General features: G+C 41.4%; 1 protein-coding gene across 5 annotated transcripts; it reads right to left on the bottom strand.

The window, feature by feature from the left end:
* Nucleotides 1–892: 892 nt before the first annotated feature.
* impg1b (interphotoreceptor matrix proteoglycan 1b) lies at nucleotides 893–22,034 on the bottom strand. Of its 5 annotated transcripts, XM_069536085.1 has the most exons (19): nucleotides 20,903–22,034; nucleotides 16,682–16,897; nucleotides 15,153–15,319; nucleotides 15,011–15,039; nucleotides 14,656–14,690; nucleotides 14,487–14,533; nucleotides 14,223–14,363; nucleotides 12,688–12,746; nucleotides 12,290–12,489; nucleotides 11,771–12,196; nucleotides 10,098–10,747; nucleotides 9,604–9,693; nucleotides 4,538–4,757; nucleotides 3,829–4,039; nucleotides 3,015–3,200; nucleotides 2,732–2,918; nucleotides 2,133–2,216; nucleotides 1,953–1,971; nucleotides 893–1,441 (listed from the first exon to the last, which is right to left on the bottom strand). In XM_069536085.1, the coding sequence occupies exons 1-19, from the start codon at nucleotides 20,967–20,969 to the stop codon at nucleotides 1,422–1,424; spliced, it is 3,054 nt and encodes a 1,017-aa protein (XP_069392186.1). In that variant the 5' UTR covers nucleotides 20,970–22,034; the 3' UTR covers nucleotides 893–1,421. The 5 variants fall into 5 exon arrangements, 4 of the variants coding, with proteins under 4 accessions (XP_069392186.1, XP_019940394.2, XP_069392187.1 ...); XR_011244783.1 differs by lacking the exon at nucleotides 2,732–2,918 and having other exon boundaries at nucleotides 20,903–22,032; XM_020084835.2 differs by lacking the exon at nucleotides 1,953–1,971 and having other exon boundaries at nucleotides 20,903–22,033.
* Nucleotides 22,035–22,061: the final 27 nt, after the last annotated feature.

Here is a 22,061-nt window from a genome sequence, read left to right as displayed (position 1 = left end):
TTAGTGTGTAGATTAATTAAACAGCAAAGCCTAATGCACAGTGGATGTCGTCACTGAGCTGAGGCTCACTGCAGTCAAGTGATCAGCTGGATATAAACAGACGTAAAGGTCTCTTCAGTGCAGCTGTTACACTGAATGTTCAATAACAACACAAAAACTCTCCATTTGAATGTCCTTGATTTGACTGTCAACACTTTTTTACAATATTTATGCTGCTTCAAGAACGCCTTGATTGAGTTCTTCACATTTGAATCAAACATTCACTGGGACTTAAAGATTAACTGATCAGATTTTGGTGGTCTGAGGTCAAAGGTCAAGGTGTCTGTGACCCCATGTTCTTGTGACTGGTCCATCAGGAGCACTCATAGGGAATTTGATTGCATCTGGCACAAAACATTCACTTGGCCTCAAGGATGACCTGATGAGAGTTTGGAGCTCAAGGTCACTGTGGCCCGACAAAACAATTTTGGTCTTGTGATTGCCTCAAGAGAATTCTTTCAAATTTGGCTAAATTAGATTTGTGTGGTCAAAGGTCAAGGTCACACTGGCTTCAAATAATCAAAATCAGGTTTTAGCTTCATGAATATATCTCAAGTCTGTCTTTAAGGGGATTTCTCTTCAATTTCTAACCAGTTGTCTGGACTCAAAGATTAAATGATGGATTTCAGTGGTCAAAAGTCAAAGGTCATGGAAGAAATCAACAACATGTTGACTTAAACTGCACTTGCTGGCGGAGGCATACAACCGGTAATGCTCGTTTTCATTCTTACATCTACAAGCGTCGAACAATCAAAGACAAATGAAATATCAAAGTTATTCATGCAAAAAACATTTTATTCTTCGTTATTAAATGTAAAATGCGTTAAAAAAAAAAAAGACTCAAAAGACATGATTAGTGGGAGAAGTTGTTTTGAACAGGACAAACTGAGATACAACACAGTAGCCAGTGTTTCTATACACAATACATCATGAACAAAGTCAGCAGCTTATACATTCATTCTCTTTTTGGGACATTACAAAGTTTGAGAGTAGCATTAAACAACATTGTACAGTCTAATGTTAAGATACCACCATGTGTATCAGTTTGTAAATAATAATAAATACCTCATTGTGAGGAAAGAACAACCTTTGCCAAGGGTATACAGGAAATGTTCCTACCAGACAATATATAAAATAAATATTAGGTTCCACTTGAAGACAACCTAAGTCCGCCTTAACATCCATAGCTCTGTCTAAAAAAAAGACACTTTCATCACTATGAAGAAATAATCTCAATCCCTGCTCTACTGTACCTGCATCAGTGCATGAATCCCATTGAAAGTTGAACAGCAACGCAAGTCTCTTGTTTCTCGTGTCATCAAAGAACAGATTCTTCGAAACATTCGTTATTCGATGGCCTAAAGAGACAACATGTTTGGTATTCATTTGGCAGATGCCACGTCTGGAGGAGAGAAGAAGGAGAGTGTCATTTTTCATCTAATAAATTACAGAATAGACAAATAAATACATCTAGGCATCAGCTGCATTGTATAAATCAATCACAAATTTGATTAAATTAAGGAAGAGTCAAGTCATAAACACACAAATAGATCATTGGAAGGTTAGAATATCATAACTGTTCTATGATTTATCTTGTTTTCAAGTTTATAAATGCTTTAAAGCTAGGGTTGGTAACCCTGGAAAAGCTAACAAGAGCAAAAATGTAACCGATATATCAAACTCCCTCCCATTGACCCTCTCGTCAAACCTACGCCCCAAAACGCATGAACGTGCACTGACTGAAAGCTGCTAGATACCAATGGCCCTATTTGGACATAAAGACAATGTCCACAAATTAGATTCAAAGTGTTTCAGAAACAAATGACCAACCATAGCTTCAAATACACAAAACAATGATTTGGTTTGTGAGTAAAAAAGAAAATCAACGAGGTCAGGATGCAGACAAGTTTTACCTTTGTACGCATCATAGGGCTGTAAGATATTTAAAGTAAAAGTTGTTACCAACACCATCTTAAACCACAAGATAAAATACTATTTATCTACTGTGAAATCACCTGATGTCACTGTATCTTTTCATGGCACATTTTATCAACTGATTCCTTCAACTTTACACTTCAGTCTCTGGAACTCACCTCATTGTGTGGTATGCAGTGATGTAAGTCCACAATCTCTGAGACTAACTTTTCTGATCTTGTTGTGTAGAGTTGTCTGGGGATCTGTGGAGACACGGAGTAGACAGTCTTGGCATTAACAGTGTGCTTCATTAATATATTATGGTTCCAGAGGCACTTAGACAAACAGATGCAATAAGGAAATAAAGCACTAGACTATGGCAGGATCAGCTGGAAACAAAGCAGACTGGCAACTCCAGAGTTATGTTTGATTGGGAAAACAAAGAAGTTGTCCAAGTTGTGAATCATTTGTTTTTAAACTGCCTAATGTGTGTGATTTGTTTAAACAAAGTCTCTGAGCAGCTACTGAGGATATTGATCTAAATTTCATTGGCATTAAAACAGCAGTTCATAGTTTCAAATTCTATTTTTGTAATACTAAGAGATACATTGTGTTCCCTTCGATGGTAAATTTAAATGTTGTAACTACAAAACAAAGTTTAAAGCATTAATGTTCATTAATGTATTATCAATGTGTTAGTTTAGACTGATCGCAGGTTTGAGGTTAATTGTTAATTGTTAGTCAGTTTAGTCGTCTGTACTGCGCGGCGCCGCAATACCTCAATACTCAGATGTATATTCTCAAGAGAGACAAAATGTTCTCGCTCAGACTGTTGGGATTGGGAAGAAGCAGAAGAACTTGAAGGATATGGCAATGTGGACACTTGAGTTAAGACACCATCATCATTCTCAAACACTGGGTTCACCCTCAAAGTATTCTCAAAGGCATAGGGAGCAAGGGTGTGCCTACAATGTAAAAGGAGACGAGGTGAATGAAAATGCTTTTGAAACACCCCATGAATGACAAAAACTGTGTGCAAAACAGAGGAGGCTCATACTTACACCAAAGTCACAGCCTTTTTGGGCTTTATGCACTTTTTGTTAAAGAACATCAAAATGCCAATGACGCCACAAACAAGGCAGAGACTTCCCACGAGGCTGGTTATAATTAGCGGAGGGTCCACCGGCATGGACACCAGCTCTTCGCAGCGTTCTCCGTGGTAGTGCCAGTATTTACCTACAGGACATCTGAAAGAGATGAGAAATTATATATAAGTCACAGAGGTAGGTACCCTATATAATGTAAACTTCATTAAAATAAAAGGGCCCTAGGGTTTTTTTTTTTTCATGTTTCACAGGAAATGCACATAATTATAAATAGTTGAATGATGCAACACCCTTCAGTATTTCAACATGAACATATCATCATCATTTGCTGTTTCTAAATGATATGCACAGCACAACCCAAAACCCCCCCCTGCAAACTGTAAACCAGAACTAGAATAACACAGAGGCATTATAGAAACAAACAACTTGTCTCTAATCAATACATTATCCTCACTGGTTCGGTGATGTAAGCTTTTTTTTTTTTTACTTTTTGGCTAATCAAGAAAAATCTGATAGCTAAGACTTAACATTCAGCTTCTCAACAGCATCAAGCTTTGCAGGAAACTATTAGATTCACATGATCCTCTGCACAGCATCGACTTTTGCTTCATGTTCAACTTCACGGCTTGAGAATGCATGTTTTTCAGCACTCATCTTGAATTTCCTTGGATTTATCAAAAAAAAAAAATTTCAAAGCAAGCAACTGGTAAAGACTGAGATTAGATGTTGTCATCTCTCTGTTTTCTTTCATCCGCCAGCTGTTGTGTACCTGCAGGCGGCTCCATGTCCTGGGATTATTTCACACAGGCCTCCGTTGAGACAATAGTCCGGCTGCAGAGAGCAGGTGCTCTGACACGGCAGGCCGTCCACGGTGCGGTAGCCTGGATCGCAGAGACACTCCGCCTCATCAGTCCAACTGTTCACCACGCAGCGGGAAAACTCATTGCAGGCCAGGAACTTACAGGGGTCTCCTTGGTCAGCTGAGGAAAGAAAAGAGAAGAACCAGATGAGAAGAGGGATAGAGAGAGCAGAGTGGTGATGGCTCATTGATATTAATACAGTGTCCACAAGTCTCTCACTGTCTACAGTTTCAGAGGGGAAATTAAAGTGCATTTTGATTGATGGAGGTGTCAGTTTCCAATAAGGGTTTTTTAATGAAGTCACAAAAAGTCATGAACTCAAAAGGATGCAACAGATTTATACAGCACGTCACCGTCAAACTGCAGAAGACAGTCGAGTGAGGTTTCCTGTTGTGGAGTGTCTGGCCTTGTAGCATGAACGAGCATAAATCACTGCAAGTTCACAATATATGATTTTTCTTTTTTCAACAATGATGTGTCCACAAAATCCAGGATTGCTATATTTCATTCACATAACAAGGAAAAGCTCTTTCAAGAACTTTGAACTTACTTTTGTTCAGAGACAAGTTTCACTTAGCATATAACAGCAGAGAAATCAACAGTACAAGGACGTCTCACCAGGCTCTACTTCCAAGGAGCGGCTGTCGATTTTGATGTCAAGCCGCTTCGATGCAGCGCTGCAGAAGTCTTCGAGCACACAGTGCACAGCTTCTGTGACATTATAAGGTACCGGCTTGTCCAGTTTCATCTTGCTGTTCACCACGACGCTGCCGTTCCTAAAGTTGAGGATTTCCAGCTCCTTGAATCCAGTCAAATTGGACTCCAGATATGGAAGGAGCTGTGGGGAATGAGACGAAGGACAAATTATTTTCTGCAGAACTTCAACAGGTTCTATTTCATTATTATTCTTTTTCAATTTTACAGATGTATTAAAATTTTTCTCATTTGAAAAGATTAATTTTCTGTGCAGTTAGTGATCAGTGAGAGAAATGACTTCTTTGCAGCAGGAACATGGGATAGGCTGTACTGTGCCTGATTCATTTCATCCTAAAGGGTAAGAAAGGAATCATCGTTTGTCCTTGGAGCGTTTCACTTGGATATTTACTGTAGTATAAAATTATGTTCATGATTCATATCAGTGTCAAGTGTCAGCGAAGACCACACTGACTTGGACTCGGTTGTCATTGCTCAGCTGATTTTGAATTATTCAGGTCACATTTTACAGTGTGAACGCTATGAATAGTTCATAATTAAATTTTGATGCAAGCGTGAAATCCTGCCATTGCTGAGAGTGTAATTAGATTCAGGACAAAATTAGGGTGAGGTTTCTGAGCGTTAGTGTAAGAACACAGAGCATGTTATTTCTAGTCACGGAAGCGCCAGAGAACACATGATGAAAAGATCAGACACTTAAAAGGGTCGTGCATGGTAACAAAGCTATAGCCACATCTATAATATATACTGTTTGGAGCAGGCTTTTATCTCAACACATGCTACAGTGTTGTGTCAAGTATCTCTGCATTAGCCGACCTACACTGCGCAGTAAAGTCTAAACACAGAAACCATATAGAATCCACATAGATTTCAAATAAATGTCTTTTTGACATCTTGCACCATCTAACAATAATTGTGCCAAAACAATGTGGAAGTTTGGGGGGGAAAGCCACACTGCTGTAATCTGGCTATAGGCTAGCTGGTCTGATAATCTTAAAGCTGATTCATGCTTCTGCATCGAAGCTATGCTGTAGGTACGCAAGTAGCCTATGCACGATGCCGTGCATTCATAGTTGTGCGTAGGTGTGTGTGTGAGTCACGCTGCAATTCATCGCCGAAACACTAGTGGCAGTGGAGTTTCTATGCTGGTGTTGAGTTTCCTACAGTTTCTGGTTCGGTTGTTGACAAATTCTCTGGCATCTGTTTACTTTAGAACAATGGCGAGTGTGTTGGAGCTGATAGATGTTGAAGAGCAATTACTTCTACATCGAAGAAAAAAAAGGCGTTGTCCATGTCATTCCTTTGAAAATGGCGGCGAGTCTGCCGGAAATGCAATGCTACCAAGCGGAATAATCGCAATTCTTGCGGTCTGTGTCACCTCGATGCGTAGTTACATCTTTGGGGAGGTGTATGTCCGGGTACAGCGGTGTTAGTGGATGCCACATTTTCCTTGTGCCCTTTGGATTTATGTAAAGACAAAAACATAATTCTAATGAGCCTAAAAAACATTACAATTAAAGGTTTACAACTTTTAAACTGTATCTGTTTTGCCAACAAACTCCTAATCTAATCAAGAAATAAAAACACATGCAGCCATGTTGAAACTCCCATCTTAAAATCTTCCACAATGTTGCGTTTACAAACTTTCCCTCAGACTCAGACTTGCAATCTATAAAGACTATGCACTTGGACTGATGACGGTGGTGAAATATAGAGGGGGGGGGGGGGCAACCTGCTGAAAGTAATGGACCTGCATCGATGTCCATCGATCTGAACCTCTCTCCTTCCAGCCACTTCACGTTCACTACATACGGGGCAAACATCAAACTGCTGCAGTGTGAGAGAGAGAGAGATTACGACGCTTTAGCTGGCCTGGCTGTCGAGCAGGAGATAAGCGGCATTAAGGAGCTCTGCCCTGATTGGGTAACTTCACTTATCACTGGCAGACAGTTTACTGAGGGCTAGGTCCCTATAGCTAATGGTCTCTGAGAGAAGGGAGTACGAGAGGGTCCAGCATTGAGGACAAAATGGGCAACAGGGTGCACCGGTCACACAGCTTGTAGCTTGGTCATCCATTTGTCTCAATGCAGAATGTCAACTTATGTGCATTGTCGTTTAGATACCAATCTGTAGCTCTATTGCCTTTCTCACAAGGTCAAAACCAAGACCGAGGTCTTTGTAGACTTCAATGCGGGAACAGTAGAGCTGCTGCAGATTCCTTTGTTTCCTATACGCTAAACATTTATAAAGAAATATAGACAGCATGGAAAAACACAGCCATAATGTCATTATTTGGCACGATCACATTCCATTCTCAGAGATTACACTTGTATCTACTGGTTCTTGTTTTGGAAAACCCAGCGAAACATCCCTTCTCTGAGGTCAGAAAAAAAGAAACATCACAAAGTATTTATGTGCTGCCATGAAAAATGTTTCCGATTTACTGTGGCAAATACAGTCATTCAAACCTCCATGTCCACATTTATTGGTTGCTTCACAAACCAGTAGGTACAGGAGTAATAGAGGAATATGGAAAATGGGGAAGCTGAAAACTATACTGTGCACTAATGGTTCATATATATATATATAAATATGTCAATATATATATGAGAGACAATAAATATACAGTATCATAAAAGGTGGTGAATATCCAGTGAAACATTACGTGTGTCATTATGTCCATTTAAATGGGCTGCATAATGTCTTTTCATTATTGTTCTGGAATTTTTTCTGTCATTTATAAACTGTCTCAGACCAGTTTGACATATTTCTTTGAATGTGTCCCTTCTAGAATAAATAGCCCATTTAAAGGAAGATATCTCAATGGGATGTTGACAATAGACAGAGATGGTACAATACTTACCCGTTCAAATGTCTGAGCACATTAGTTTTGCCAGGAAGCTAAATACATTGATTAATGAGGAGAACTGCAGAAAACAAGGTTTGGGCAACCATTAAACATTGGAGATGGAGAGTTATTTGTTATTGCTTTGTATTTTTGTAGGTGATAAATCGTGTCATCTAATTTCTATCTGTGCAGCCCTACCTCTTCATATTGTATTGCCTGATCCAGTGATGACATGGGTTTTGTTTAGATCTGAAGAAATGTTCTAAAAGTTTAATAACAGGTGAATGAATCAAAGTCTATTGAGAGACGATCCAGATATAATGCATTCACCATTTGTCTTAACCTTTGAGCCCGTCGCTCAAAAAAATAAAGCCCACCTGCCCCAGTAGTTCATGTTCCCTCTGATCTTGGCACTGCGGCAAACACACGATCCAGTTTGTATCGAACCTCCTCAGTTTGAAGCTGAGGCCTTTACATAACAGTGCAGGGCGCCTCCAAGCAAACCTAAAAATATGTCAACCTCAGGGTAAGCCTTGAACCTAAAGCAGGATGCCACGTGATGCTTCTTTCTTTAATGTAAGCTAATAGGTGCAGTTAAAATGGGAGGCAGTCCTCACCTGTTTGCCAGCAGCTAATGCAGGTTTAACAATCTTATAAGCAGAAAAACCGCACTGTATCTTGTTTGTTTCCCAGAAATTACATTTATGCATCAACTTAAAATTAACTTTACACATGAATGTTACAAAACAAAACGACTTCAACCAATCACTTGTCTATTTTATTTCATCGCCTTCGGCAACATGCATACAGATGTCCACAAAACCTGACTGATGTCACACTAAGCAGATAAGAACCATTAATAGCACAATGCGTGTCAGTGCTGGAACTGGCCAGAATTACTCAAAGCTTCTTACCACGAGTCACAAACCAATGACTAAGGCAGACCCAGGTCCCATGATTCAGACTTATCAGGGCTATAGTTTGCCGTCTACCATGTATATAGCAAAATAGTTTTACAAACATAAAATGCATTGACCTGCATGACTGTCCTGTTGCATTAATTCATTCATTCACTCAATGTCCTTTATCTTTAAGGCTTCAAATATGCAAAAACACACAAGTAAATGTTGTAACACATAATGCTAACACACTCCCTGTCTGGACTTTGTTGGGAAGAAACACTCCAGCCTAACTTAGATTTTTTACTGCATACAAAGTCCCTTGTTTTCATTCGTTATGCTAAGCTAACTGGCTGCTGGGTCCAGCTTCATATTGAACACACATAGAGTATGAGGATTGAATCAATACGTTCATGTAAAAGGTGTGTTCAGACAGAAAGGGAATTTTTGTTGCACCATTACATGAAAGTGAATGGGAAGAAGTAAGAAAGTGTGAAGAGACATGCTCCAGGTGAGGATAACTTTTCAAACTTTTCTCAGAGCCTTATGAATCTAGCGTTACTCAATAAGCAGCGAGAAAAAAAGGAATGACTGGAGGGAAATAACAGTTGATGGAAGGTCCTGAGGTCAGAGGCTGGGCTGCCACCAAAAAAGCCAAAAACCTACAGCACCAGAGGCAATGCTAGATTTTACACTGCACACACGACAAACACAGTAATCCAGTGGGAAATTTTACTTCACACTTCACTCTCTGAACACACATTGAAGTGAAGAAGCTAAATTTCATTTTGACCATTGAGGTTTACTTTTTTTGATTCTTAAAATCTTTTAAAATCCAATCCCAATGACAGAAGTCATCTTGTTTTACAATAATAAGAATTCCTTGCAGACACAGATTTAACAAATTTACATTCTTATAGTTTTGTCATAGAATCTAAAGAGTCCTTGAAAAAGTGGAAACTTTAGCACAATTAAAAGAATTAAGGCAAAACACATGACAATCTTGCCAATATTAGAACAACACTTTGCACAAAACACCAAAAAGCAACTGCATGTGGTCTATGTATGCACATAATCAAAGCAGAGACCTAAAGCTGAGTATGTTAGAAATGTTACAAATGTTAGGTACTTGATTGTTAGTAACTGCATTTCTGAAAGATTAGTAAAGAAAGGTTATGCTCTCTCTGAGGCATTGGATAGTTCCAATATGGAAAGAAAAATACCGGTATGGAGGCTAAAGTCGTCTGTCTCCTAGGCCCAGATTTACTGGAAGCTCCAGGGTTTGGCGAGTCTCTGGAGCCAGAGTGCTGTGTCTAAGTGAAACAGAATATTTGACAAGCTTCTTGGTTATACTGTTGACCCAATGGCTCTGCTTGGATTGATCAAGATTTTGGCGACTGGTTAAAGCCATGTAAAACTTTACAACACTTATAATATAAAAATAAAATGATGATTAAAAAACATTCTTTTAAACAATTTACTGTAAAATTTGGGATGAAAAAGCAACTGTGAGGATAAGGCCTACTGGAAAGTGCATCCTCACTTGTGCAACAGGTGGGGCTGCTCTAAAATCTTTTCCTTAATCATTAACCAAAGTTAAACAGTAAACATTGCGTAAATGTACTTGTATCACACATTTCAGCTTTGGCTACCAAAGCAAGTATGAGAATGCAGCGTGGAGAAGCATGATATCCAACACAAAAGCTTGTGTACCTACCAGCTCAAGAAAGGTATTCTCCAGAGATTTATATTCCGGGGAGCTCTTGTTGAACAGGTCATCAGAAAACATCATGTTAGTGACCCTCAAGCTAAAGAACACCACTAACTCTTTGCTCCTGTCCACTGTGGTCATTAGAGGGGTGCTTGCTTGTCTCATGGCCGGTGCGGCTGTGGATTCATGCGGGCGTTCATCAGACTCTGAGGGGTATCCACTGCCGCTCTCTTCCCCCAGAGGCTCGGTCCCATCTGCCTCTGTCCCCTTCTGACTCGTTCCTACATCCTCTTGAATGTTTGAGCCCTCATCAGGGACGTCCGTTGAGACTGGGGTCATTCCACTGTGCCCTCCGTTCGACCCATCGATGTCTTCAGGGGCATCACCACTCTCATCAGGAGGTGGCAAAGGCTCCACAGTTGTTTCTGGTTCAATTCCTTGGGCTGTATCCTCATGAGAAGGTGGTGTGGGAACTGGGACTATAGCCTCGGTGCCAGACAGCTCTGTATCTGTAGGAACTGAGGACTCTGGTACATCAAGGTTAACCTCAACAGGATTATCCTTCATCACTTCTTCAGGGTCAGAGTCTGGAGTTACCAAGGGACCGTCTTCATTCTGTAGCTCCGGATGCTCCTCCTTGACACCATTAGTTGGTTCTTGTAAAATAAAACATATCATGAAAGAGTTTTTATACCTGGGAGGATATTTTGTGTATGCAAGAAATACACCTGTGCACTAGTTGTTCTTTTATAATTATCGTACATCTGGCAAAACTGCTCTACAGAAATACTTCTCAACTCCACCAAATTCAGTTCAACAAGCTTGATATATTTGGTATCTTTTAAAACTCTATTAGAATTTAAAATCAAGTTTGGGAGATTTGTTTGGCTGCACAGCATGAGGTTGTAATAACTGGACCACCAGACAAATTACTGCTTTTTAATGGGTTTTAATATGATGTACTGCCTCAGCAGGGAGCATCTCCATGAGCAAAACCTACCCACCAAATCTAATTGTACTGCCGATTCCATTTCCCTTAAGAGGCGACTGTTTTGTACTTACAGCATAGGAGGAAATAGGTCACTCTCTCTCAGTGCAGTAACTTGAATTTGTCGCTAAATTGTTTCATGTGATATATTAAATTGTCAAATTGGAGTTCATATTAAAAGGTTGCCGAACTTGAATGATAATAATAATCTGTACTTTTCACAACCCAGTACATGTGGATCAATACTAGACCGATCATAATTAATTCTATTAAATGGTAATTTAAGAAAATCAGAATCATATTTCCTTTGTAATTTCTTCCCTATGTTCTTTCCCAACCTCTTTTGATACAATGCTCTTCTCTTTTTTTCTGCTGTTATCTGATCAATGTCAGACACTTCGTAATCACTCTTCCTTGTTTGGGATCATCCAATCAATCCAGTTTGAATTTTGCCTCTCCATCTTCTTGTCTTTTCTGTCTCCTGCCAATAACAATAATTAGCTCCCACCATTTTCCAGACGTCAGAATAATAGAAAAAAACTGTGGAACCAGACACTGACGATGAAGTAATTAAGAAACACCACAGTCTACTGTTTGGTCGATAAAGTTCTTTAGACTTGTACCTGTCTCGCTTCTGATTGAAATTAAACATTGTGCTTTAAAGAGAAGATTCAACCTGACGCAGGCTTACCGTCCGTCACCTGTCCTTCATGTTCGGCCTCACCTCCCTGGTCTTGCTCAGTTGGTGGCATCACCTCCACCTCTGGTACTGCTTCCTCCAGCTCTGTGGTAGTTTCTAATATTGTTTCTGGGATTAAAACGTCTCCAGCCTCTTGAGACGGATCTGCTGCGGACTCCTCCTCCACTGTGGCCATCAGAGGGCTCTCATCAGGGACAGCAGTATTGGCGTCTTGGAGGGTGTTTGGGGTGAAAGGCACAAAGGTTTGTGTTTCTGGTTTGATGGTGTAAGCTTCTAGAGAGTGTTCTATCGCTGTCACTGGGGGGAAGAAATCGTAAGTTGGGGTGTTGTCCTCTGTCTGGGTCTTTGTGTCGGCCTCTGGTACTATGCTCTCAACAGCGTTGATGCCGAGCTCAGCAACTGGATAAATTGTAGTCACTGAAATGGAAAAGTTGAAACATGTTCCCTGCGTTAAACTCATGTTGTATTTTTATTTAGTTAAAAGTGAGTAGCCTTTGATATTCATCCTACCAGCCTCAAAGTTGAGTGTCTGTATATCCAGTGGTAGTGACGGCTCCTGTTTTAAAGCCTTCTTAATGATGCTTTTCAGTTTAGGAGCATTTACATCTTCGTCTGTTTCCTGTTCAGGCTCATCAAGACCCTCGGGATCATCATTGAGCTCTGTCTCTCCGTTAAAGACCACAGCGTAGCGCATAGACACATCCTCCGTGCTGATCAACACAACAAATCAGTCAGGATCCTTCAGAGCACACACACCTCAGTGGATGTGTACTAAGGCAGAAATGTCTGAGTTCTATCCCAACAAGAATAATTTGGGTGATGTTGTATTTTCTCTTGATACTTCAGCAATAAAATGTCACTTCAAAATTATGTTTTAAGTCGATGAAACGATCTGTGATGAAACTCACCGAAATCCCAGAACACGAATCTCTTTGAACCCTGGAACTTTTTCAAACACATGAAGCATCTTTACAAAAAAAAAAAAAAGAGAAGTCAGAAATTAAAATGATTGAGTTGTATTTTTAACATCTAATTCATCTTATTTGAAGCATTGATTATTAACATTATTTTATTGTAAAAGCCTACAACACCACCTTTGACCCCTCACTTCAAATAACAACTACTGACAGCGAACTAGCCAGTGCATCAAAATTAATCACATAAGGGCAAACATAGTCAGAGCTCTCAGTGACTCTGCTGCTTGTAAAAAGTGTCAAAAAGTAGAAGGTTTAATAGCCACTAGCTAGCTGAGCACAGGAGGATGAGGAGGCCAGAGCCCATTGGATGGTGTGACTGTGTATGCAGCATGTGTTTAATCACTGGTGACGGGTCGGGTCAACAGACCGGATGGTCCAGGTTTGACTTAGAGATAATATCGGGTGTGGGCAGGTGGGGGTTTACAAAAACTGACTCGTGCAGGATTTTGCTACAAGCGTCAATGGAGAGTCCAAACCACGCCTTCTCCCACCCTTGACCATATTTAGAAAGTTCCTTCCCGGTTGCCCTTCATGGCTGCAGCTGGACATACCTCATTGGATTAGGGGATTTGGGAACAGGTGTGTGCATGTGGGTTGTGGGAGTCAGGTGATGGCGGGAGCTGGGAAACACTGACGACTACTGCAGGGCGGGGAAAGAAGTATTACTAGTATGCAAAAGAGCCAGGTAACATTGAGAAGTGTTGGTCATAACAACTTGCAGATGCAGTTAATTCTTCATCCAGAATCAGCAAATGGAGGATGTGTTAATACCATAATCATTACATTTATATTTGGACGTAAACGTTAAAGAATTTGTTCTCACAGTTCACATTTAAAGAAACACACTTATGACCTTTCTCTTTTATCCGACATTATCTAAATGAAAGCAGAGACGCATTTCTGTCAAAAGATATGACGCACTGATGGCTTTACACCATCAGAAGTCATCCCTAAGAGCTGTGGCCAACGCCTTCTTAGTCAGAGATTATCTACTTGATTAGATCTGACTATTCCGGGCTTGTGGTAATTTAGAAGTCTTATCTTAAGACCCTTGCTTGCAACTTTAAAGCTGTTAAATCAATCAGGGTGCATTTTACTCCTAATGATACCATATTATAGAAGCCTGTGTTCATACAAAGTTCAGTGTCAGTCATCTCGCATGAGGAAAGAATGGTTTAGTTGTGAAGGGTAAAATAAGGGAAGAGGAAAACAGAACAATTATATTTTGTCGGCAAACAGGGAATGGACGACTACCAGCTGCTGTATGAGCTGAAGTTTATGAGAACACACACAATAAAACACAACAGCTGCTTTTCCAGAAGAGTTTCATTACCCGGAGTAGGATTTTTAAAAGCTTTTCCGGTACATAGATCACATCACGGGGTTTTGTGTGTCTGAATGTAAAGCTCAGGACACGTGTCAACATGAACAGTGGGTGCGCAAACGCACCCATGACTCTCTCTCACCTTGTCTGTGAGCTCTCGGGTGATGTCGCTGTAATGCGGAGACGTGGGGTCGCTGAGGAGCTCGCTGTACGCCGGGTCCACGATGGTGACGCTGAACTCCACGATGTACTCCTGATTGTTCTCTTTTATCATGTTGGCATTCTGCAGTATGTGGCAGAGAGAAGTGCATTACATTGAAGGTAACTGTGTTCAATATGTTGTGGTCCAGGTAGAAGAGTCAAGGTTTAGGATTCTGAATGATCAGGTCAAAGGTGACCACCTCACCATGTCATCGTCCGTTGGAAGCAGAATCAGAGGCGGTGTCCAGGTACCTGAGACAAAACCGCATCCCGCCAATTATTTATGGAGCAGTCATGCAAATGTATTGACAATCATTGTAAACAGACTGAATTGCTTTAATTAAACAATATTGACACATTTGTGTCCAACTCACACTCCCTCCCATGCTCTGGGGTTCCAGTGACAACTCTGGAGAAAAAAAACAGAACATCATTATAAGAAATGTATTCATAGACGACTACATTTTCTGGACTAAATTAGTGTTAATCAAGAATCCTCATGCTTAAAACCAATTTTATTTTTTGTCCGCAATATTAGATGTGGCAGTGCTTTAGTTGTTCTGAACACTGAGTTGAGGAGTTAATAGATTCTCCAATGCTTCTGAAAATAAAAACACTGGTAATTGACAATAATTAAAAAAAATAAGGTTTTGCAGTTTTTGTAAACTCCTGAAAACACACAGGAAACTCACATGTATTGCAAAATTTAAGAGGGAAGTCTGCACCCACCCTTCAAATTCAGCCTCCTCTGCCACTCTCTGGAAATTGGAAACAAGATGTTGACAATCACAGATGTATAATGGAGGAGGATAGAAAACAGGAGTGCAGTACAAAAAGAAAATGTATTGTTCTGTGTTTGTGCTGGACTCACTCTGGCCACCATCTCCAGATGCTCCTGAGTGCTGCTGAAGTTCTGGGCCAGCTCGTCCATGCAGAGGTTTTCGTGCTGGCAGGTGTAAACCCACGCTCTGAACTCCTCCGAGTTCGGGACCCGGTCCAAGAAGATTCGGAACGCTTCCCAGATGGCCTCCTGACAAACTGCACGTAAATCATGCCACGTTACGGACGTCTCGCTTTGACTTTTGAGGAAATGCATCATAATACACTTGTGAATGCAGAGCACATAATGATACAATTATCATAAAGTCAACAACATATAACTGGACAGCATAGTAATGCCTGTTCAGTAAATGTCAAACTGCATTTCATGTTCTGACATTTGTGTGAATATTAAAATTACGAGCACAAAAGGCGCCCTGAAGCAACAGTGTGCTTTATCAGCCTCTGTGGCACAAACAAGCTCCGCATTGTCCAACATATTGATGCCTGTGGGAAATTTATTCTCGAAGAAAAATCACAAAGTGCTTAGGTTCAATACACCAAATTAATCAGCCGCATTTTGAAACGATGCACAGCAGCTGTTGCGGAACAGTTTGTATTACCAACCAAATGCAGCAGCCAGGCAATCTCAGACCTCTCAAATCACCCACAATCCATCTCTCTAGGACAAAAGACATTTGCATATAGCTTCATTATATCAAGTGTTTTCTTTGTGCGTATCCATAAAGTCAGGAGTGAGCAGCCTCATTCGGTGGCAGCAGATTGACATCACCGGCCTCTAGAACAGCAAAAACACTGCATATCTACAAGTGATTTAGAGAATCTACATATCTGTGAAGACAGGAATAGAAATATTACAATAGAGTTAAAAAAAAATCAAAGAAGACTATTATTCAACTCATGAATGCAAACTCTGACACCTCTTCAATTAGCGGATATACGCAGGTTTGTGGGTAAAACCTCCAAAAAAGGCTCTCCCATTGCCAGTAGAGGAGTCTGCCTTTCCATTTTTTTCCCCAGTGCATCATCGTCTATGTTGCAAACGCACCGAAAACTGAGGCGCTGTCTCACCTCGGTCACCAGGGTGTCACATTTCCATCAGTGGAGCCAGAGCTGATTAAAACCTGTGTCTGTTGCAGAGTCATTTGACCCAGGGGTGAATGCTGATTGAATCCATTCACATTGCAGACAAAATCCAGATGTTAGTGGGCGTTTTTTTATCAGTGGAAATGTTAATTCTCATTAACACTGTGTTTGAGGACAGAATCATTGATTGCATTAAAATATATACACTCCTGATTATTACCTTCGTCAAGGAGGTTATGCTTTCACCCATGTACGTTTGTAAGCAGGATTACTACTGTATGGATCTCCACAAAATTATAAAGGATGTGGTACATGTCAGGGAAGAACCCATTACATTTTCTTGTAGATTCAAATCAGGGGGCAGAATAATTCATGGATCTTGATGAAAAATCTATAGGTATGTTAAATTGCATGTGGTTTGAATACATTTAATAATTCACATTAGAATTGTGACAGTGGACATGACTTTCTTACCCCTGAGCTTGTAATAAGCCCGATGGCTGCCGATGACAGCTTTCATTGTCTCCTGGGGACACACTTTGACCCCTGTGGTGAACAGCGCTGACCTTTTGGTCCGATGTTCGTTCCGCTCTCCTCTGACATGTGCAGAGTGTCTGATTGGTCGAGAAGCTTGCAGAAAGTGTCTGTACTTCACATCCCTGAGTCCAGAGAAACTGGGGTCTTGAAGGTCTGTGAGACGAACATGTGAAGCAAGAAGATTAGGAAGGATTATGATGAAGGGACCTTTTTCATTTTTACAATATTAAGAAAATAAAATTCGACTTAAACATCTGTGCACTTTGTGATAAGGCGCTTAAATGTGTGGACTATTATGTGTGTGTGAGATTTCTCACTTAGCAGTGCAGACCATTTGTGCAGATGGCTTTTGTAATCAACAGCCGATGGGTGACAGCACAAAGTCAAAACTGCACCCTGTGTATGTGTGTAGTAAATGCTTTGTTCTTAGTGGCACCTAAATTATGTTCAATGACTTATAGAGGTTTAGAGATTCTGTAGCGGACGCTGCACGATTTAAACATAAGAATTTGCCATCGTTCAGAAAGGAATTACTCGACAACCAAATTTTAATTGTCCATAAAGAAAAGTAAGCAAAGCAAGTGTCAAAGTGTACATTTGTAAAGCCGTTATTCGCTTTTAGACATGAGTGTTCTGAAAATTCTGTCAGGAGTTCTTCTTTCACATATAAAGAGTGCAGCAGCACATTGTCTGGGACAGATGTGTTCACAACAACACGTAACTGGTGAGGTGAGGGGTGGTGTCTGCGTAGAGCGTGCAGGAGGCGGGACATGACGGATAAAACCCAGCAGTGGAAAGCATGTGTTTTTATTTGCAGCTCATCAACACCAGCTTTGGATCTCATTACCAGAAGCTCTCAAATCTCGTGTTTCCAATTTGTCAACATCTTAAAAGTTTATGTCACCTCTTTTTCATAATGAGATATTTGTATTCTTTCAGTTCAGAAACCTCATCAAATTTTCATTTTCATGCTGTAGTCTCACATGGACTCACTCTGACACTCTCTGGAAATTTAATAAGGGGTTTTGAGGAAAAAGTTGCACAAAATATCCAGAGCAACTGACTCAGACATTTGCATTCTCGCATACATCCCCTCCGGTAAATGTCCATAAAATGTCCAGACTTCAGAGCAGGTCTGAAAGCAGCTCAAGTCTTAAAGTGTGTACCCAGGTATCAGGCAATTAACACCAGCTTCCACTAAGGAGTATTTAATGTGACAGTTACTTAATCCAACAAGTTACATCATGGCATCGGCCTCTTACTGTAAAGTAACTGCTGCCTTTTCCTGCCACCTCTGCTCCGTTGGTGCGATGACTTTATTTGAGCTTTACACTTCCTTGTGGTGTGAAAACACCTGGGGCCTGGAGCTCTGAGGTGCTGCGTCGTGCTTGGACGGGTTTTGAACGCTGGGAAAAGTGCAGAGATGTGTTGAGAGAGCGAAGGAGCAACACTCTCTTCTCCCTATGGATCCGCTGCTAAGACATCCTTGGGCAACTTAACCCATGATGCATCACTGCAGCTGCTCAGCGATCAAGAGTCAAAGGATGAGTTTGTACTGGGCGAGGTGTGAATGTGCAGAAATGCATACATGATTTTATTCTAGACCGAAAACCAATCCTGTGAAAAGCACTTCAGTAATAACTCAACCGTAGTCAACTGAATTCTTCGGCCACCACCTCTGAATCATCATGATATCTCAGGACGAACTCCACAGAACAATCCACTGTCCAATCTACAAGTGTGCAATATTATTTTACAATGTGTATGATAGGATACTTTTATCTTTCTTCTATTTATTAATCATGAATGTGGACAGATGTGTGTGTATGTACGCATCGTTTTTTAGGTGCTGCACAACAAATTAGTTTGAACGGCACTAATTTTCTGATCACGTTAGTAAAGAAAACCAACTCAGTCGTCGTGGTGAGGCCTTTCCCTGAGGTAATTCCACATCATTACACAGTGTGCCAGTCAACGCTGTCTAACACAGTCACCCCATTGAATAAAGCTATTTTAGAAGAAAGGCACTCATTGTGATGCCAGGTGGCAAACCTCAGAGGGCTTCTTAAGACAATAAGCCAGGATTTATGAGCCCCAAAACACCGCCCGGAGGTCACCAGCCTCAGATAACAAACTGTGCCTCCTCTGGATGAGAGGACAGAGTGAAGGTAATGGGAAAATAAAACAGAGCAATAGAGTGTAAATAATATAATCACTGTTATATCTGCGTCAGAGCTTTGAGCCGAGGAAGATTTGTTTTTTTGGGGGGGGGGGGGGGGGGGGGGATAAACAAGAGAGCGATCTTTGTACATAAAGACAACTGAACTGTGCTATCTGATCTCCAGCACGTCGCAGTGACACTGTGCAGAGGCCGAACCACAAGTGACGACATCACACAGCAACAGACCGGAGGGTGTCACACGAGGACACGCTGCACAGCTGTAAGCGTGTGTACTGTAGCATCTGTAGGAGGTGGACACAATATCGCAAACACCCGTGTGAACATACGTCTGCCTCTGTATGTTGAACCTGTGATTGGCTGGCGATCTTTGGTGTGCCCAGCCCCTTTCCTGATTTCAGCTGGGATCGGCTCCAACTCCCCCCACGACCATCAGAGCATAGATAATGAAAATAACACGACTATGTGAAGGTATAATTTAATAGTTTTAATCATGTTGTTTGTTTAATTACACAGCGCTGATTCGTTCTCTCAGAGCTTGTGGGTTCATCTTGTCTTGTTTAACGATGCTGTGTTATTAACCCACTGATTGATGGAAACATTGATTCCCATGTTATTGTTGCAAATTATCACAATTTGTGTGTTATCATAGTGTCAGAGTTATATTTCTATGTTGTCATCACAGAGCTGACACTGATGATGACTGAAGTGTTTGTCCGACCTCGTGGAGATACTTAGTATTTGGTGGCTGTTGCATTGCATTAAACTGCTCAACAGGTGTGTGTTGCTGATGTTTTATCCATCTCCTCATCATCATTGCATAACTGAAGCAGAATAATGTCCGTGCCCGCTGTACAGTGAATGATTTCTAATAATTAGAAAAACAAAACACACATTCATTCATGTTTTGTAGGGGAAATGGTGTTAATCACTGAATTACACATTAATAATAACCTCAACAATGAACAATATTGTTTCCCTCAAATCCAAATTTGGCCAAACACCAAGAACATACAAAGAATGTGTGGCCATAGACTTATGGGCAAAAACATCCCTGTTTAAGGTCTGTCAAGCAGAGCCATTCACCAACTCAACCCTCCCCCTCCAGCGGGTCAGGATTTAGCCTGAAATTCAGCCAAGTCCTGAGTGTTTTCATTAGGAATCAAGAAAATATCTGAATGGGGTTTTTTTGGGGGAAGATTGAAGACTGACTCGCACATGCTCATACACGGGGGCCTGAGCAGGAGGAGGGAGCGTCAGAGCGAACGGCCCCTAATGCCCGGTGCAGCCGCAGAAAAAGGCCTCACAGCAGAATTACAAGCCAGAAAAGATTAGCGTCCTGCGACACTGGAAACAGAATGGCTTTTGTTTCCTTCAGGATAATGAGCTCACCCGGGCACATCACACTGAACAAGACAACCCGTGCGGACGCAAATGTTATCACTGGTGAAACGATGTTATCGTTCCCAGTGAACTTCTATTATATGTCATCGCCCATTAAATTCACAGGGTGAATATTCATGGCATTAAAAGTGGCTCATCGGCAGCTTGACATTTTCTGAAAAGCAGAGTTTGAGGACGAGCGTTTGTAGTTTTCAGAGGATTTTGTCACACATACACACTGTAAACTGGAAAACGCTGTTGCCCTTGAAGTGACTCACCACCTCTGTCGTGCAGCAGAACGTCACTGATGAAAAATCTGGAGGATTTCTCATTAAGTAAACTGAAAGCAATGTGCACAATGTCCTTTATTCTTCCTTTCTTCTAATTTCTTCTTGATCCAGGGTGGGACGGAGCTGTGCGCAGATTATTGACAGAATTGCTCGTGTACTTGCTAAAAGTGCAGCGTTAACAAGTTAGATTGTTGTAACTTTCTGCAGAAAGATCCAACTACTGAAACTTTTCATTCCCCGGTTATAAAACACAAGCAATAACTTCTTACAAAAACTCTGAAAACGGATGCCAGCCTGGATTCTTACCTTTGATTTGACTTGCATGGAGGGTTAACACACACAAAGTGAAGAATAGTCCTGACTTCAAAAGCATGATGGGCTAGTTTATGTGGTTTTCAAGCCCCAAGTTGTCATTTGTAAAGAGACGGTTGTAAAACAACAATAAGATCCAGAACCGTTCTATAGCTGGTCCGCTACTGAAAGAGGGAGGTCCAGTCCGCTCTGATCTGAACTCCAGCTCAGTTCCTCAGCAGCCCCTCAGTTCCTGGTTGCTGTTGGATCCCTGTTGACATCCGAGGTGGCTGCATGGATGGATGAGCATAGGGAGCGAGGGAGGGAGGAGAGGTCGAGGAAGGAGAGACGGGGAAAGAACGGATGGAATTTTGGCTCTGGAGTTTCCTCCTGCTCTGTCAGTATGACAACAGTGACAAGGTTAAAAAAGCAGGCTGCGATCTCTGCCTAATCCCTTTACCTTCTTCTTGCTGCTTGTAATCCCTGCTGGGCCACGTGGCTGCTCGGCCTCATCCTGTTAGCCACCTGCTGGACCCTCATCTGTCAGCTGAATAAACTTGGGGAACTGCCAAACCGGCCGAGACCGGAGGACTAAACCCCCACAGTTGCCCCAAGTTAACACCGACACCGAGCCTCTTTGTGCGGCCTCTGCGTGTCACTGTCTCACTGCCTAACTCTCTCGGTTAAGATTTCTCCTTCCAGTGTGCCAACGGCAAATCCCTGCCTCCCAGACCCGTGAACTTGGGTGTCAAGTGAGGTCAGGAATGCAATTAGATAGTTTAGTTGGTCGTTTAGCTACAATGTGCCAATGTGCCGTCTTACTCCTGCTGCTTTCTTCAGCCTTTAAGGCCTCTATTCTGACTCTCTGGTGTTCACATCTGACCCTGCTCCTTCCTTTCTCCCTTTATCTCCTGTGGTACCTGTGAGCCTACGGACAAATGAACCCACCACCACCTCTTCAAACTCCACATACACTGCGAAAAAGACTCTTCTCCTCTTATCAGATCCAAAGATAATTTTACAGATATGCCAAAAAGCAGGGTCAGGGTCTTCTCCAATGATGATGTTGCTCCTCTGCAGGTTCTGGTGCTGAGGGTGGTGACTGTGCAGGAAGAAGTAAACAGAGACGGCAGAGGCGTGTGTGGCCTCTCATGTTGTGGTGTATCAGGGTGGG

This window comes from Paralichthys olivaceus, chromosome 12 (genome assembly GCF_024713975.1).
Source record: "Paralichthys olivaceus isolate ysfri-2021 chromosome 12, ASM2471397v2, whole genome shotgun sequence".
NCBI lineage: Eukaryota > Metazoa > Chordata > Actinopteri > Pleuronectiformes > Paralichthyidae > Paralichthys > Paralichthys olivaceus.
The sequence above is the reverse complement of the archived record's forward strand: the minus strand, read 5'-3'. Positions and strand labels throughout refer to the sequence as shown.

Coding starts and splice junctions, on each gene's coding strand:
- impg1b (XM_020084835.2), bottom strand. CDS start 20,969: ATGCTTTTGAAGTCAGGACTATTCTTCACTTTGTGTGTGTTAACCCTC. Junction 12,197..12,289: donor GACACTCAACTTTGAGGCTG/GTAGGATGAATA, acceptor TTTCCATTTCAG/TGACTACAATTTATCCAGTT. Junction 2,217..2,731: donor ATATACATCTGAGTATTGAG/GTATTGCGGCGC, acceptor GTGTCTCCACAG/ATCCCCAGACAACTCTACAC.